Source organism: Arvicola amphibius, chromosome 9 (assembly GCF_903992535.2).
Source record: "Arvicola amphibius chromosome 9, mArvAmp1.2, whole genome shotgun sequence".
Classification (NCBI taxonomy): Eukaryota; Metazoa; Chordata; class Mammalia; order Rodentia; family Cricetidae; genus Arvicola; species Arvicola amphibius.
The window spans coordinates 34514843-34531925 of NC_052055.2; the positions used below are offsets into that span (position 1 = coordinate 34514843).

The window sequence follows — 17083 nt, forward strand, 5'->3', positions numbered from 1 at the left end:
ACGTGTGGATTGATATCCAGATCTTATATTCAGTTTCATTGGTCCTTCTGTCTGTTTTTATGCTAATACCAGGCTGTTTTCAGTACTGTAGCTCTGTAATAGTAGAGTTTAAAGTCAGGGATTGTGATGCCTCCAGAAGTTGCTTTATTGTACAGGATTGTTTTGTCTATTTTGAGTTTTTTTTTCCATATGAAGTTGAGTATTGTTCTTTTGAAGTCTGTGAAGAATTTTGTTGGGATTTTGATGGGCATTGCATTGAATCTGTAGATTGCTTTTGGGAAGATTGCCATTTTTACTATTTTAATTCTACCTACCCAAGAGCATGGGAGATCTTTCCACTTTCTGGTGTCTTCTTCAATTTCTTTCTTCAAAGACTTAAAGTTCTTGTCATACAGGTCTTCTGCTTGTTTGGTTAGAGTTACTCTGAGATATTTTTGGTAATTAATGTGGCTATTGTAAAGGGTGATGTTTCTCTGTTTACTTTCTCAAGCCATTTATCATCTGTGTACAGGAGGGCTACTGATTTTTTTGAGTTAATCTTGTATCCTGCTACATTACTGAAGGTGTTTATGAATGGTAGAAGTTCCTTAGTAGAATTTTTGAAGTTATTTATATAAACTATCAGATCATCAGCAAATAGTAAGAGCTTGACTTCTTCTTTCCTGATTTGAATCTTCTTGAGTTTCTTTTGTTGTCTTATTGCTTTAGGTAGAACCTCAAGAACTATATTGAATTAAATATGAATAGAGTGAACAATCTTGTCTTCTTCCTGATTTCACTGGGATCAGTCTGAGTTTCTCTCCATTTAGTTTGTTGTTGGTTATTGGCTTGCTGTATATGTCTTAATTATGTTTAGGTATGTTCCTTGCATCCCTTCTCTCCAAGACCTCTATCATGAAGGGATGTTGTATTTTCCCGAAGGCTTTTTCGGCATCTAATGAGATGATCATTTGGGTTTTTTTTTTTTTCAGCTTGTTTATATGGTGGATTATATTGACAGAATTTCATATGTTGAACCATCCCTGCACCTCTGGGATGAAACCTACTTGGTCATGGTGGATGACTTTTCTAATGTGTTTTTTGGATTCGGTTTGTCAGCGTTTTATTGAGTACTTTTGCACCAATGTTCATGAGTGAGATTGGTGTGTAATTCTCTTTCTTAGTTATGTCTTTATGTGGTTTTGGTGCATAGATGTTCAGTATTGAGATTTCCTCTTGATGGATTTTTTTCTGTGACGAATATGAAATGTCCTTCTTTGTCTCTTTTGATTGATTTTCGTTTGAAGTCTATTTTGTTAGATATTAGGATAGCTACACCTGTGGGCTGAATCGAGCATGAGCATATCGGAGGCTGGAGTGGACAAGCTAGCCCAAAAAAAGTGACAAAAATAGTCGTGAAATTCAAAAAAGGTGACATGGCAGAGCCCGTGAAGACTGTTCCCAGCCAAGATGGCGCTAAAGGGGAGCAAGGGCAGGAGATGTGACTTATTCACAAGAAGAGATGATTGGAGTTAGTGATGTGGTAAGATGACATAAAGTGCCTGATGCCTGCATGATCCCCATTAGGGGCTATAGGAGCCGAGGCTCATGCAGAGGTGACTGCTGACGTGATTGGTTAATTTCCCTTCCTCCTCTTCTGAGATTCATGGGGTTTTGCGTTAAAAGTTGCATGTTATAGGGGAATAAATGAGTTCCTGTTGACTTGACTCCCTGCTGCATGTGATTGTCTCCGGGACCAGCCAGGGCCAGTCTCAGGCCGTTGGTTCCTCGTTGGTCTACAGAGGGACCCTGAATACATCCACTTGTTTCTTAGGTCCATTTGATTGGAAAATATTTTCCCAACCCTTTACTCTGAGGCAGTATGTGTCTTTGAGGATGAGGAGTGTTTCTTGTATGCAGCAGAAGGATGGATTCTGTTTTTGTATCCAATCTGTTAGCCTGTGTTTTTTTATAGGTGAGTTGATTCCATTTATATTAAGGGATATTAATAACCAGTGATTGCTAGCTCCTGTTATTTTAGTTTTTGTTGCTGGTGATGTTATCGTGTATGGTTTTCCCATTTGGGGGATTTTCTGCTGAGAGATCATCTATTGTCTGTGTTTTTGTGGATGTAGCCAACTTCCTTGGGTTGGAGTTTTTACCTTCTAGTTCTTTGTGTAGGGCTGGGTTTGTGGTTAGATATTGGCTAAATCTGGTTCTGTTATGGAATATCTTGTTTTGTTCATCTATGGTGATTGAAAGTTTTGCTAGGTATAGTAGTCTGGGCTGGTATCTGTGGTCTCTTAATGTCTGCATAACGCTTGACCAGGACCTTCTGGCTTTCATTGTCTCCACTGAGAAGTCAGGTATAATTCTGATAGGTCTACCTTTATATGTTACTTGCCTTTTTTCTTTTGCAGCTCTTAATATTCTTTATCCTGTATGTTTAGTGTTTTGATTATTATGTGGAAAGGGGACTTTTTGTTTGATCCAGTCTATTTGGTGTTCTGTAGGCTTCTTATATATTCATGTGCATATCTTTCTTTACATTAGGAAAGTTCTCTCCTGTGATTTTGTTGAATATATTTTTCTGTGCCTTTAAGTTGGACTTCTTCTCCTTCTTCTATCCCTATTATTCTTAGGTTTCGTCTTTTCGTGGTGTGCCAGATTTCCTGGATTTTTTTTTTTTTGTGTCAAGCTTTTGTTAGATTTAATGTTTTCTCTGACCAATGAGTCTATTTCCTCTATTGTATCTTCAGCGCTTGAGATTCTCTCTTACATCTCTTGTATTGTGCTGTTTATGCTTGCATTTGTGGTCCCTGACTCGTGCTTGGTCCCACAGAGGTCTCTGGCTCAGGCCGGCTCCTCTACCTCAGTCCAAAATGGCGATACTGCCTTCATGAATCTCAGAGTGAGACTCACAAAGTCTTTCTTTCTTTCTTTCTTTCTTTCTTTCTTTCTTTTCTTTCTTTTATAAGACAGGGTTTCTCTGTAGTTTTTGGAGCCTGTACTCGTGTTACCTCATTTTCCACATGTCTTGCTTCCTCAGCGGTTGGTGTCTGTTTCCCAGATTCTTCCTTCTTCTCCTGTATCTCTCCTTGCATTTCTGGCCTGGCTCTATCCAGCCTTGCTTTAACCAAAGCAGCTTTTATTTATCAACCAATGAGAAAGACACATTCACAGCATACAGAAAGACCATCCCACAGCAGCACATGGGTAAAGTAGCAGAGCTATGCTTTGCAACAGTGCCACAGGCATACAAATGTGACCTACAGAAAGGCAGATCCTGGGAATGCAGCAGATCTCATGGCATGCAGGAGTCCATTCCTCACAAGGTTCCACAGCCCATGAATCCTGTGTCTAGGGAGAGATGTTCCTAAGTGATGTCGTCAAGGTGTTAGGGTCACCCCTGGGAGCTTGTACAGCCTGGAGAAGTGTGTTGTACTTTTGGAGGTCACACCATCTACACAGCCTTAGCTTGCTGAGAAGGGGAAAAAGCAAAAGCACCCCTTCTTCCTGGCATTTCAGACATGCAGCTTTCAGGATTTACTCACCTGAAGGGACTGAATATCCCACTGTGTCTGGAGCATTGCACCACGGTCATGAGCAATGTTCTGTTGCTGTGAGGGAGACACCATGGCCACAGCAATGCTTATGACATCAAGCATTTAACTGAGGTTTGCTTATAGTTTCAGAAGCTCAGTCCATTATCATGACATGGAGTATGGCCATAGATAGGCAGGCATGGTGCTGGAGAAGTAGCTGAGAGCTATATCTTGGTCCACAGGCAGAGAGAGGGTAGGAGGACACTGGGCCTGGCTTGGGCTTTTGAAACCTCAAAGCCCACCCCCACTGACGCACTTCCGCTATTGAAGCCAAACCTACCCCAGAAAGGCCACACCTCCTAATCCTTTTAATCCTTTCAAACAGTGTCACTGCCTGTCAACTAAGCTTTAAATATATGAGCATATGGGACCAGTCTATTCAAACCACCACAACCATCAAGAAAACCAAGAGCAAAATAAATATTAATTATAGAGAAACAGAGTAACCTCAAATATCTGAGGTCCATGTTGCAGAAAAGCCTCTCCCATTAGCCTGAACATATGGTAAAGAAGTTCAACCCCTCTCTAGACCACTGTTCTCCTTCAAAAACTTTGTAATCTTTCAGGTTAGCACACAGAGTCATGGGTTTTGTCATGGCATCTTCATACATGTGTATCATTACACATTGTTTCCAGTTGTTCCCCAGCTCCACTTCCACTCTGCACCCTCCGACTGGTTCCTTTCTTCTTCATAATAATCCAGCTGGGCGGTGGTGGCGCACGCCTTTAATACCAGCACTCGGGAGGCAGAGGTAGGTCTCTGTGAGTTCGAGGCCAGCCTGGTGTACAAGATCTAGTTCCAGGACAGGCTCCAAAGTTACACAGAGAAATCACGTCTCAGGAGGGAAAAAGAAAAGGAAAGAAAAGTTTATCACATCCTGCTGAAAACCCACAAGATAAAGACTGCTTTGCACTCAAAAGGTCACTTCCAGCTGGGTGTGGTGGCTCACTTATTTAATCCCAGTACTCAGGCAATAGAGGCAGGAGAATCTAGTTTGAGGTCAACCTGATCTACATAGTAAGTTCTAGGACAGCCAGAACTACATCAAAAGACCCTGTCTCAAAGAGCACAAACAAACAGAGACCACTTCCCACTGTCCCTGGGCTAGAGCTGGCCCTCCTGGGGAAGATGGAAATAGGGAGCAAGGCTGGGCAGGGCTCATGAGGGCTGGGATTGCTTGGAAGAGGACCAGAGGGAGACTGAAGACCTGACAGGTCAGATGAAGTCCCTTCCTGCAATGGGCAGCCCTGGCTTGACACAAGTCCTACTGATACACTCAAACACATGCGTTGTGCAACTGTGTACCTATAAACACAAATGCATCTATACTCACAGAGGTACACGTGTGCACATGCAATATGGAAGCATGAACACATAAACTAACATGTACAAACACATGAGCAAGTAAATGTACATGCTCATATAACACACAGAGACATAAACGCATATACATACAACATACACATACGGCTTGAGTTTGCTTCCTGTTGTAATAAGGCACTCCAATCAAGGAAAGGGTTTCTTTCTTTTTTTATTGATATATATTGAACTCTACTCTTTTCTCTGCTCGCCTCCCTGCCTCTCCCCTCCCCGCTTCAATCTATCCCCAAGGTCCCCATGTTCCCAATTTACTCAGGAGACTTTGTCTTTTTCTACTTTCTACTTCCTATGTAGATTATATCTATGTAAGTCTCTCAACTGTCCACAATGTTGTCTAAGTTCTCTGGGATTGTGGTTTGTAGGCTGGCTTTCTTTGCTTTATGTTTAAAAACCACCTATGAGTGAGTACATGTGATAATTGTCTTTCTGGGTCTGGGTTACCTCACTCAAAATAATGTTTTCTAGATCCATCCATTTTCCTGCAAAATTCAAGATGTCATTATTTTTTTTCTGCTGTGCAGTACTCCATCATGTAAATGTAAGACTTTTTCTTATCTATTCTTTGATCGAGGTTTGCATTTAGGTTGTTTTCAGGTTCTGGCTATGACAAACAAAGCTGCTATAAACATAGTTTAGCACATGTCCTTGTGGCACGATTGGGCATCCTTTGAATATATACCCAAAAGTGGTATTATTAAATCTTGAGGAAGGTTGTTTCCTAATTTTCTGAGAAATAGCCACACTGATATTCAAAGGGGTTGTATCAGTTTGCATTCCCACAAGCAGTGCAGAAATGTTCCCTTTTCCCCCACAACCTCTCCAGCATAAGTTGTCATCAGTGTTTTTGATCTTGGCCATTCTTACAGGTGTAAGATGGAATCTCAGAGTTATTTTGATTTGCATTTCTCTGATGACTAAGGATGTTGAACATTTCCTTAAGTGTCTTTCAGCCATTTTAGATTCCTCTGTTGAGAGTTCTCTGTTCAGGTCTGTACTCCATTTTTTTAATGGATTATGTGATCTTTTGGTGTCCAATTTCTTGAGTTCTTTGTATATTTTGGAGATGAGCCCTCTGTCAGATATGGGGTTAGTGAAGATCTTTTCCCATTCTGTAGGCTGTCGTTTTGTCTTGTTGACCATGTCCTTTGCTTTACAGAAGCTTTTCAGTTTCAGGAAGTCCCATATATTAATTATTTCTCTCAGTGTCTGTGCTACTGGGGTTATATTTAGCAAGTGATTTCCTGTGCCAATGTGTTCAAGTGTACTTCCCACTTTCTTTTCTATAAGGTTCAGTGTGGCTAGCTTCTTTGATCTATTTGGACTTGAGTTTTGCTGCATGGTGATAGATATGGGTCTATTTTCATTTTTCTACATGTTGATATCCAGTTATACCAGCACCACTTGTTAAATATGCTTTCTTTTTTCCATTTGATATTTTTTGCTTCTTTATCAAATATCAGGTGTTTGAAGATGTGTGGAGTGATATCCGGGTCTTCTATTTGGTTGCATTGGTCCTCATGTCTGTTCTTATGCCAATAACCAGGCTGTTTTCAGTACTGTAGCTCTGTAGTAGAGTTTGAAGTCAGGGATTGTGATGCCTCCAGAAGTTCTTTTATTGTATAAGATTGTTTTGGCTATCCTGAGTTTGTTGCTTTTCCAAATGAAGTTTAGTACCGTTCTTTTGAAGTCTTTGTAGAATTTTGTTGGTATTTTGATGGGCAGGAAAGGGTTCTTTGGCTGCTATTTGACAGTTCATCTTTGAGGGAAGTCAGCACAGGAACTCAGGCAGGAACCTGTAGCAAATACCATGGAGGAACGCTGCTTGCTGGCTTGTTCCCTGGCTCACTCCCTGGCCCTACTCCCACAGCTTTCTTTCTTTTCTTTTTTTTTTTTTTTTTTTTGGTTTTTTGAGACAGGGTTTCTCTGTGGCTTTGGAGCCTGTCCTGGAACTAGCTCTTGTAGACCAGGCTGGTCTCGAACTCACAGAGATCCGCCTGCCTCTGCCTCCCGAGTGCTGGGATTAATCCCACAGCTTTCTTATACAGCCCAAGCACACCTATGGATGCCTAGGGATGATACCACCACAGAGCGCTGGGCCTTCCCAAAGCAGTCGTCATGGCAGGAGAGGCAGGTGGAGCTCAGTGAGTTAATAGCCAGTCTGCTCTATAGAGTAAGTTTCAGGCCAGCAGAGCTATAAAATGAGACCCTGTCTCAAAAAAGAAAAGCATGCCAAGGCCCAGATGAAGAGCAGAAAGAGGGAGAACATGAGCAAGAAAGTCAGGACCACGAGGGTTGCATCCACCCATGAAGACAGTGTGACTGATCTAATGGGAGCTCACCAAGGCCAGCTGGACTGGGACTGAATGAGCATGTGATCAAACCGGACTCTCTGAACATGGCTGACAATGGGGACTGACTGAGAAGCTAATAATAATGACACCGGATTTTGATTCTACTGCATGTACTGGCTTATTGGGAGCCTAGTCTGTTTGGATGCACACCTTCCTAGACCTGGATGGAGGGGGGAGGGTCTTGGACTTCCCACAGGGCATGGCACCCTGACTTCTCTTAGGACTGGAGAGGGAGGGGGAGGGGCAGTGGGGAGAGTGAGAGGGAAATGGGAGGATGGGAGGAGGTGGAAATTTTTAATAAATAAATAAACAAATAGTCACAAAAAAAAAGAGAAAAAAAGAAAAGAAAAGCATGTGATTGTTGCTCACATCCCTACCCCTGCCAGAAAAAAACCTCCAAACCCGTTAGGAGTTACTCTCCTTTACCCCATCCCTTAGACCTAACAGTCACTAACAGATTTGCTCATTGTGTGGGTTTCATACAAAATAACTTGTACAATAATGTGTGGGGATTTTGTGTGTTAGTTTGGCTTGGTTTTAGTCTGGTTTCATTTGAAAGGTATTCACTCCTCCCAGTTACCATGGCACCCAATGTGGGAAGGTGGGGTGATGGAGTTTAGCCAGAAAGCACTTCCTTGTCGAGTATGTGCAGGGCCCAACTGGACAAGATATTCTACAGAATTATTACTACTTTCCTTATCTGTGTGTGAGTTGATGGACATTCAAGTTATTTAAGGGTTATCTGTTTGACACTTTAAAACGCTGCCCTGGGGACTGGAGAGACGATTCAGTGGTTAAGGGCACTTGCTGCTCTTGTAGGGGACTGGGGCTCAGTTCCCAGCACCCACATATCGTGCACGTGCATACAGTCAGACAAAACACAAATATAAAATAAAAATTTTAAAATCCAAAGAAAAGAATGGAAAAGCTCCCATGAGCATTGGTGTATACATATCTGTTCAGCCTCTTGTTTGCTCTTCAGGCAAATGCTTTGACTACTGACAACCACAGCCAAAGACTGCAGCCCTCTTCACTAACATCTTAGTTTTGACATGCACCTAAAAGTCCAATCGCTAGGTCAGCTGGTAACTAAGCATACACCTGTTTGAAAAACCTGCCAATGTATTCCAACCCAGCCCTGCTGCCCTTTGCACTCTCTGCCTGCCAGAGCCCTGCTTAGTTTTACTACATTCTCACTGCTAGTTACTTAGGACTAAAGCCAGCCTAGTGGCCTTGATGTTATCTAGGTTTGATTTGCATTTCCCTGATAACTAATGAAGTGCCTGTTGGGCAATCTGTACAGTTGTGTATTATCTATAGACCTGCTCAGATCTTTTACAACGGCACAAATGTTTAACAAAGAAAAAGTGCTGCACAGTTTTAGGTGCCAGGACCAAATGAAACCAAAGCTCCCAATTACTGAGAATGGAGGCGTTTCCCGCGCCCCGGGTGGGCTCCCGGGATGAGGCGGAGGCTGGGCCAGACAGCTTTTCCGCTGTTCAGGGAGGAAGAGTTACTGCTGAGTTGGGGCTGCTGCTTCTTAGTAGTTTCACTTTTGCGTCTCGGCGCCTCTTAGCTGGAGATCGCGCGGGTCCGGAGCTGAGCGGGCCGGAGACCCCTCCCTGATCCCCAGCGTGTTTTCGCTTCCCTTGGTGGGACCAGACACTTCAGTGGAGGTGAAGATCTGAAGATCCGAGGTGAGCCACCCTGCTACTCAGCCTCCTAGAGTTCGGCTGCCCCTTCTCTGCTTGGTCTGCTCTCTGGCCTCGACATTTATTTGTTGGATCAGGGATAAAGCCCTTCCCAGAAGCCCCACTATACCAGGCAGACTGAGCACACCCTTGTCTCCAGGGCCTAGCCTCTATGAAAGCCACCCATTAGCCCTTAGAGCAGGACCAGCCTGGTTTGGGCTTGAAGCTGGCAGAAACTCTCCAGGCTTCTGGGACTCATGCTGATCCCCTGGCTCACAAGACCCTCCCTGCCCCCGCACTTGGCTCACTCTCCACCATCAACAGCCCCGGGAACCCAGTTTTCCAGGGTAGGACTGACCCTCCACACTGCACAGGTTGTCTGTCTATCTGGGCCTGTTTTGACCTCTGACCAGGAAGGTTCCTCCAGGACAGTTGGCTCATGAAGTTGTACATAAGAGAGAACCCTGGAGGAAGCCACTGAGGTCCGGAACACTGACTTTGCTGTGGGCTCCTGTGCCAAGTATCCCAGAAGTGGAGGCTTGTGTTCTCTCCCCAGCCTTGGTCCTCAGTCAAGGAGGGCAACAAGGTGCCCTAGACCTTAACAGGTGGCTGAGGGCTACACACAGGAATTGATAGCGTGGATACTACAGGGGCTGCTGTAGGCTGCCTCCTCTTCTCTCCCTTGCTCATGGCTCCAGGGAGAGACAGACAAGTGGGCCACAAACTGAACGCTGTGTCTGTGTTGGTATAGTGGTGAGCCAGAACAGCCAGGACTAGTAAGGCAGGCCACTTTGAAGGGGTGGCTCCAAGTGCCGGGGCACTGAGTATGGACCATCTCTCTGCCCTCAGGGTCATGCCATCGGTCTTTGTGGAAGTGGTTAGGAGCGTGCTCAAAGAGGTGTACCCCAGAGGAGAGCTTACCCCAGTGGACAGCCTTGGCAACTCTACGAGCTTCAGGCCCTACTGCCTCTTGAGCAGGAAACTCTCAAGCTCATGGTTCTGGAAATCCCGTTATAGGTGTGTCAACCTGTCAATCAAGGACATCCTGGAACCCAATGCTCCAGAACCAGGTATCTCTCTCCCTGCTCCCTTCTTCCCTTCCTGAGCCTCCAGGTTGAATAGAAGGGAGTGGGCTAAGCCTAGCCTGCCCTCTTACTGGGATCTACAGTTCTGCTCCTCTGGCCATGTTTCCAGAGGAGGGAGTCCTTTAAAGAACCCACTCCTGCAGAGGAAAGGCAAGGTAGTGGCTAATGTGATCTAACCTTGTAGTCTGTCTTCCTTCAGAACCAGAATGCTGTGGACGCTACCGCATCTCTTTTACCGTTGATGGGAACATACATGGCCAGGTGACGCTGGCAGACACAGGACACGGGGAAATTTCTGGTGCGGCTGCAGTGTCTAATAGTTGCAATGTCTCCGTGAACGTGCGAATACTGCGTGTGGCTCAGAACACCTGGGAGTTCCTGCAGCATGAGAGGTGAGCCCCTTGAAGGGATGGGGGCTCTCTGACCTTGAGCATCATGCTCTTGCCCAGTCTGCTGGGTACTGGGCATCAGGAGGGTTTTGTTCTGAAGCAGTATCTCTCAGCACTAACCAAGGGAAGTCTCAGATGATGGGAGCATTATAAACAATGGCATGTTGGGAAGGAGGTTACTTGAGCCAGTAAGGTTCAGTTGCCAGGTCTGTATCCTGAGGATCATGATATCCCAGCAGGGCCCAAACCCTTGGAATCAGGCTGAGCTGCTATAAGAGAAAAATGAAGTGGACTTGCATTTGTGAATAGTATGGAATGGAGTCTCTCCACAGGCACATGGGTCCCCTGCCCCCTGTTTGAATTTATCATACTCCCACAACCCCCAAGACACTGTTGGGAGCATCCTGGGAAAGTGTCCAAGTCTGGTATCCACAGGCTCCTGGATTCTGCAGCTTTTCCATCGCACCTGTCATTGGGGTGGTAGGAAGGATGCTAGCTATGGTGGGCAAACCCCAGCAATCTCTCTGTAGGTGCCTGCGGCAGCCTGAACACAGAATCCTGCAACAGCTTCGGAGCCGTGGAGACGATGTATTTGTGGTGACAGAGGTGCTGCAGACAGAGGAGGAGGTGCAGGTCACACAGACCAACAGCAGAAAGGGCTTAGGAAAGTTTGCGGTGCCTGGAGCTTTCTTGAAGGTGTGTGCTAGCCTTAGCCCTTCTTTGTCCTCACTTGAGCACATAGAAATGGCAGAAATCTAAGTACCAGGGAGCAGGATGGCATGCAGAAGCTGGTCTAGGCTCTTCTAAGACCCTTCTAGAAGCAACCTATAGCCTCACTTGCCCAGTGAGCTACAACTGCTAAAATCTGGAGTGGCCACCACCAGTGGCGATCTGTCACCAGCACTCACCCACAGTTATTCGTTTGCTCTACATCCCTGAGCCTATATCCACCATTCAGGGTGAAGGCGGGGGCCAGCTAAACCGGAAGAAGATGGTGACCATTCCTGCAGGCAGCGTCCTTGCATTCCGGGTCACCCAGTTGCTCATTGACCCTACATGGGGTGAGTGTTGAGGGCCTGTCTCTAGAACCCAGACTGTGTGTCAGAGAAGCAAGAAATCTGGGAGGCTTCAGCCAGCCAGGGGATGCAATGTCATCCGGCTGCATGATCTCCCAGACAGGGTGGTCAAGCGTGCCAGGCACTGATATGTGGGTGGTAGGGTCAGTCCCTCACGAGGTCCCAGGAGCCCTGTGGATGAGGGAGTTGGTGATGTGTTTGTTTTTTCCTGCTGCCAGACATCCTTCTCTTCCCTGATGAAAAGAAGAGGACCTTTGAGCTGCCCCCATCAAGTGAGGCCCCAGATGCTCTGGCCCCACATATCCCTTAGCTATGATGTGTTCTGTGCTCATTGCATGTGCACACACATACACAATGGTAATGTTGCTGGGCCTGTTTTGCCTTTCATCTGCCCTGGGCATCCAATAGTAGGGAAAGGATAGAGTTGGGAGAGTCCAGGGAAAACCTCAGCCTTCTGGCATGTGTCAATGGGACCCTACACCAAACAGCCTTTCTCCCTTCTACCATCCACATGCCTTGCAGAGAATGACCAGAGGAGTCATTCCTTTAGCCTGCTTGCCACACTACGATCTATTGGTGCGCAACTCAAGCTCCTTGAAGGTCAGTATCCACTTGGCCACCCTGAGACTCCACAGGTTCTGCCTCTGCTCCCTCGATATGACCCTCTTACCCAGTGTTCCGCAAGATCTCATAGGCATCAGATGGTGCTGCCTTCTATCCCTCCAGATGGAATCCATGGGGAACAGGTGGCCAGAAATGACTTCCAAGGTCTGCGTGCAGAGGTGAAGGCTGGATGCACACAACTGGGGTACTTAGGAATGGATTTAAGACAACAGCTACTACTAGACATTGGGAGGATTGTACTTGACCAGCCCAACATGGAAGCCCTGGAGGCCTCAGTGAGTGACAGGGTTGGAGGTGGGCAGGGCCTGCCAAAATCTGCACAGCCTCACTTACCTCACCTGTGCTTCAGCTGGGACAGGCCCTGTGCCGTGGTGGACAGGTAGAACCTCTGGATGGCCCAGCAGGTAGCATCCTTGATTGTCTAGTGCTTCCCTCTGGAGAACTGGTTCTGGAACTTGCTGCCCCCATCTTCTACCTGTTGGGAGCACTGACTGGTGAGCAGTCATGGGGGACAGGAAGGGATGATGGGTGCCATATTGGGCATTCCAGAGCCCTCTCAGCAGCCCACATCTCTCCCCAGTGCTGAGTGAAACCCAGCAACAGCTGCTGGCAAACGCTCTGGAGACAACGGTGCTGTCCAAGCAGCTGGAGTTGGTGAGAGGACATGGCATGGGGGATGCCATGGGGCCTTGGGTACATCCTGAAAGGTTGACAGGATCCAGTCCTGCATCCCAGGGGCTCAGGCTGCAGTTCCTCCACCTACAACCTCTTGCCCTCCCCTGCCGATAGGTGGAGCATATCCTGGAGAAGAGCTCCCCATGGCAGAAGCAGAGCTATGTGACCCTCCCCCACAGACTCTTTGGGAACAGCTGGCATGAGGAGGCTCCCATCTGGATCTTGCTAGAAGAATGTGGCCTAATGCTGCAGGTGGACACCCCCCAGGTGCAGTGGGAACCAACATCTCAGAGCCCCACATGTGCGCTCTATGCCTCCCTGGCCCTATTGTCAAGTCTCAGCCAGGGACCTTACTAGTCTGCATGCCTCCCTTTTCCCAGCATCCTCATGTGCTGCCCTCCAGCCGGGGCAGAATTCAACCACAGGGCTACAATGCAAGGAGGCGGGCCTAGGAGTTGGGAAAACTTAATAAATATACAAAGAAAAGAATAAGCGGCTGAGTTTGGTTTTTACTGTTGTCTGCTTGGTTCGCTTTGGTTTTTCAAGACCGGGTTTCTGTGTGACACTCTGGCTATCCTGGAATTTTTTTCTGTAGAGCAGGCTAGCCTCAAACTCACAGATCTGCCTGTCTCTGCCTCACAAGTGCTGGGATAAAAGACATGTGCCACCACTGCCCGAATGTGACTGAGTTTTTGAGGGGTCCCCGATCATTGGTATGATGGGTAGGGGTGGTTGTGCCCACACAGAAGCAAGATGCATGTGAGTGCCCTCCCCTCACTCCTGCCAACCTGTGAGGCCAAGTGAGCCTGCCCTGTAGTGAGATACACTTTTCCCAGGAAGACATGAACAAATGTCTACTCACCCCAGTTAGAGAATCAACAACAGACCCAAACAGGAATGCGATCAAAGTCCAACCTGGTGAACCAATTAATTTTATTGGGATCACTCACAGGTATATTGGTAAGAGATTATCTGAAGGAGGAAAAGTCACTCCCAAGACAGCTGCAGTACCAAAGGCTCCACCAGCATGGGTGACAGCTCATAAAAGCTGGAAAGCTGGAGCCCACTGCACAGCCTGCAGGCAGCTCAGCAGGTCAGGGAAGGACATTCTAGATGTTCCATTGGGGCCTTTTCTAGGCAGCTCAGCTTCCTTTCTTCCAGGTAGTTTCCTTGGTCTCTGCTTCTGCTGGGCAACTGGGCTTGTCTGGGGAGTGGCTGTTTGCAGTCTTAATTGTTCCTATTCTCTTGGGGAAGGAGGGACCCAGTAAATCTGGCTTACTTCCTGTCTTAAGGAACTTCCTCGAAGGATGGAAACTGCTACACAGCCGCTGTGTGTGACGTGTTCGTACCCCAGCATGTCCACACATACTTCCCTATAGAACATGCACAGAACACTCTAGGAGTAAGTCTGTACTTGGGTCAGGATGACCCTCTGCTTCAGGGGACTTGGGGTACATTCTAAATGGAGGTTTCTCTCTTGCTTCTCAGTTCCTCAATAACCACTCAGTGACTTATATTAATTATAAATGTTTGAACGATGGCTCTGGCTTATTCCTAGCTAGTTATTACATTTAAATTAATTCTAATAATTTATTTATGTATTGGCACGTGGCCATAGCGTTACCTCATTTTCTTTCTTTTTTGTTTATTGTTTTATATTGAGCTATATCTTTTTCTCTGCACCCTTCCCTTTCTCTCCCCTCCCTTTCAATCCTCTCCCATGGTCACCATGCTTCCAATTTACTCAGGAGATTTTGTCTATTTCTACTTCCCATGTAGATTAGATCCAGGTATGTCTTTTTGTGGCCTCGTTGTCAAGGTTCTCTGGGTGTTGGGAAGGGCCTGCTTGTTTGTCTTGGCAGCCTGGCTAGTCATCCACCTTTCTGGTTCTGAGTTACTTCACTCCATATAAAACTGAGGCCAATCTGCAGCAAGAAAAACTACTGCTTCGTGAGAATTCTATATCCAAATGAACTGCTGGCTCCTCGCACAGGCCACAGCCAGCTGAGGGAGGGCTTGTGCCTAGCCAGGCCCACTCTGAGATGGTGGTGGGCAGTAGAGCAGGGGTAGGGGTAGAGTCGGAGGGGTTCTGAAAACAAACATTCGTTGGTGCCAGATAAAGCCGTACCAAAACAATCCCACACCAGTTCAGAAATGAATAATAAAAGGGTTATTTATTTAAGGGGAAAACTTATAGATCACTGTTCTAGACAACAGCCCTCTGAGTGAACAGGAACAGAGTCTAGCAGCCAAAAGTGAGAGCCGGAAGCAAGAGAGCAAGTGCAGGGCTACAGCTGCTTTTTAAAGCAAAAGAGACCACACCCAAGTGGGCTGACATCTTAAAGGCTATTGGCTGAAGGAGCGGAAGGAGCTCCCACAGCAAGGAGTTAGCAATCATTGGTCATTAATATCCCTTAATATAAATGGTCTCAACTCACCTATAAAAAGTCACAGGCTAACAGAGTGGATGTGAAAACGGAATCCATCTTTCTGCCTCATACAAGAAACACTCCTCAGCCTCAAAGACAGATACCGCTTCAGTGTAAAGGGTTGGGAAAAAATTTTCCAATCAAATGGACCTAAGAAACAAGTGGGTGTATGTTGGTCCCTATTTACATAGATAGAACTGAAGAACTGAACCAATGGCCTGTGACTCAGCCTGAATGAGAAGGGAAGTGTGCCTCTTGCCAGCAAGCCCCTCCCCCAGGGTCCTGGAGACAATCAGATGCGGTGAAGAGTCCAGTCAAGCAGGAACTCGTTCATTCCCTTATAAGATGCAACTTTTAAAGTAAAATCCCACGTATCCCAGAAGAAGCTGAGAGAAATTAACCAATCACGTCAGCAGTCACCTCTGCATGAGCCTCGGCTCCTATAGCCTCTAATTGGGATCACGAGGGCATAAGGGACTTTATGTCATCTTACCCCATCTCAAACTCCAATCATCTTCTCATAAATAAGTCAGATCTCCTCCCCCTTGTTCCCCTTCAGTGCCATCTTGTCTGGGAGCAGTCTTCAGAGGCTTTGCCATGTCACCTGTTTTGAATTTTGCGCCTTTTTCTAACTATCACGTTTTTGGCATAGCTTTTATGCCTTTGATGCCAACGGTGCCTTTTTCTAATGGTCACTTCTTTGGCACTAACTTGTCCACTCCAGCCTCCGATATGCTCATGCTCAATTCAGCCCACAGGTGTAGCTATCCTAATATCTAACAAAATAGACTTCAAACTAAAATCAATCAAAAGAGACAAAGAAGGACATTTCATATTCGTCACAGAAAAAAATCCATCAAGAGGAAATCTCAATACCGAACATCTATGTCCCAAATACAGGGGCACCCTCAAATGTAAAAGAAACACTCCTAAAGCTTAAATCGCATTAAACCCATACACTAATAGTGGGAGACTTCAACACTCCACTCTCACCACTGGACAGGTCTGTCAGAGAGAAAATTAACAGAGAAATAAGGGAACTAACAGATGTTATGAATCAAATGGGCTTCGCAGACATCTATAGAACATTCCATCCAAACAGAAAAGAATATACCTTCTTCTCAGCACCACATGGAACCTTCTCAAAAACTGACCATATACTCAGTAACAAAGCAAACCTCAATAGATACAAAAATTTTTTTTTGAATAACCCCATGTATCTTTTTTTATTTTATTGATATTATTGAGCTCTACATTTTTCTCTGCTCCCCTGTCTGCCTCTCCCCTCTCCCCTTCAATCCTCCGCCCATAGTCCCAGTGCTCCCAATTTACTCAGGAGATCTTGTCTTTTTCTACTTTCTACTTCCCATGCAGAATAGATCTATGTAAGTCTCTCTTGGTGTCCTCATTGTTGTCTAAGTTCTCTGGGATTGTGGTTTGTAGGCTGGCTTTCTTTGCTTTATGTTTAAAAACCACCTTTGAGTGACTACATGTGATAATTGTCTTTCTGGGTCTGGGTTACCTCACTCAAAATAATGTTTTCTAGATCCATCCATTTTCCTGCAAAATTCAAGCTGTTGGGTTTTTTTTTTTTTTTGCTGTGTAGTACTCCATTGTGTAAATGTATCAAAATGTATCACATTTTTCTTATCTATTCTTTGATCGAGGGGAATTTAGTTTTTTTTTTCCAGGTTCTGGCTATGACATACAAAGCTTCTGTGAACATAGCTGAGCACATGTCCTTGTGGCACAATTGAGCATCCTTTGGATTATATACCCAAAAGTGATATTACTGGGT

General features: G+C 45.7%; 1 protein-coding gene across 1 annotated transcript; it reads left to right on the top strand.

Moving 5' to 3' along the window:
• The first annotated feature begins 8540 nt into the window (after nucleotides 1-8540).
• On the top strand, nucleotides 8541-13348 carry LOC119822952 (gasdermin-D-like). Its single transcript, XM_038342633.2, has 11 exons — nucleotides 8541-9013; nucleotides 9857-10077; nucleotides 10292-10484; nucleotides 11012-11177; nucleotides 11440-11542; nucleotides 11776-11829; nucleotides 12080-12157; nucleotides 12284-12456; nucleotides 12531-12675; nucleotides 12762-12835; nucleotides 12971-13348. Exons 2-11 carry the CDS (start codon nucleotides 9861-9863, stop codon nucleotides 13211-13213), a joined length of 1446 nt encoding a protein of 481 aa, XP_038198561.1. The 5' UTR covers nucleotides 8541-9013; nucleotides 9857-9860; the 3' UTR covers nucleotides 13214-13348.
• Nucleotides 13349-17083: the final 3735 nt, after the last annotated feature.

What these genes read in the sequence shown, in the direction of transcription:
- LOC119822952 (XM_038342633.2), top strand. Translation starts at nt 9,861, where the DNA reads ATGCCATCGGTCTTTGTGGAAGTGGTTAGGAGCGTGCTCAAAGAGGTG. An exon ending in GAGTTCCTGCAGCATGAGAG is followed by an intron (nt 10,485 to 11,011) that starts GTGAGCCCCTTG and finishes ATCTCTCTGTAG; the next exon opens with GTGCCTGCGGCAGCCTGAAC. An exon ending in GCAACTCAAGCTCCTTGAAG is followed by an intron (nt 12,158 to 12,283) that starts GTCAGTATCCAC and finishes CTATCCCTCCAG; the next exon opens with ATGGAATCCATGGGGAACAG.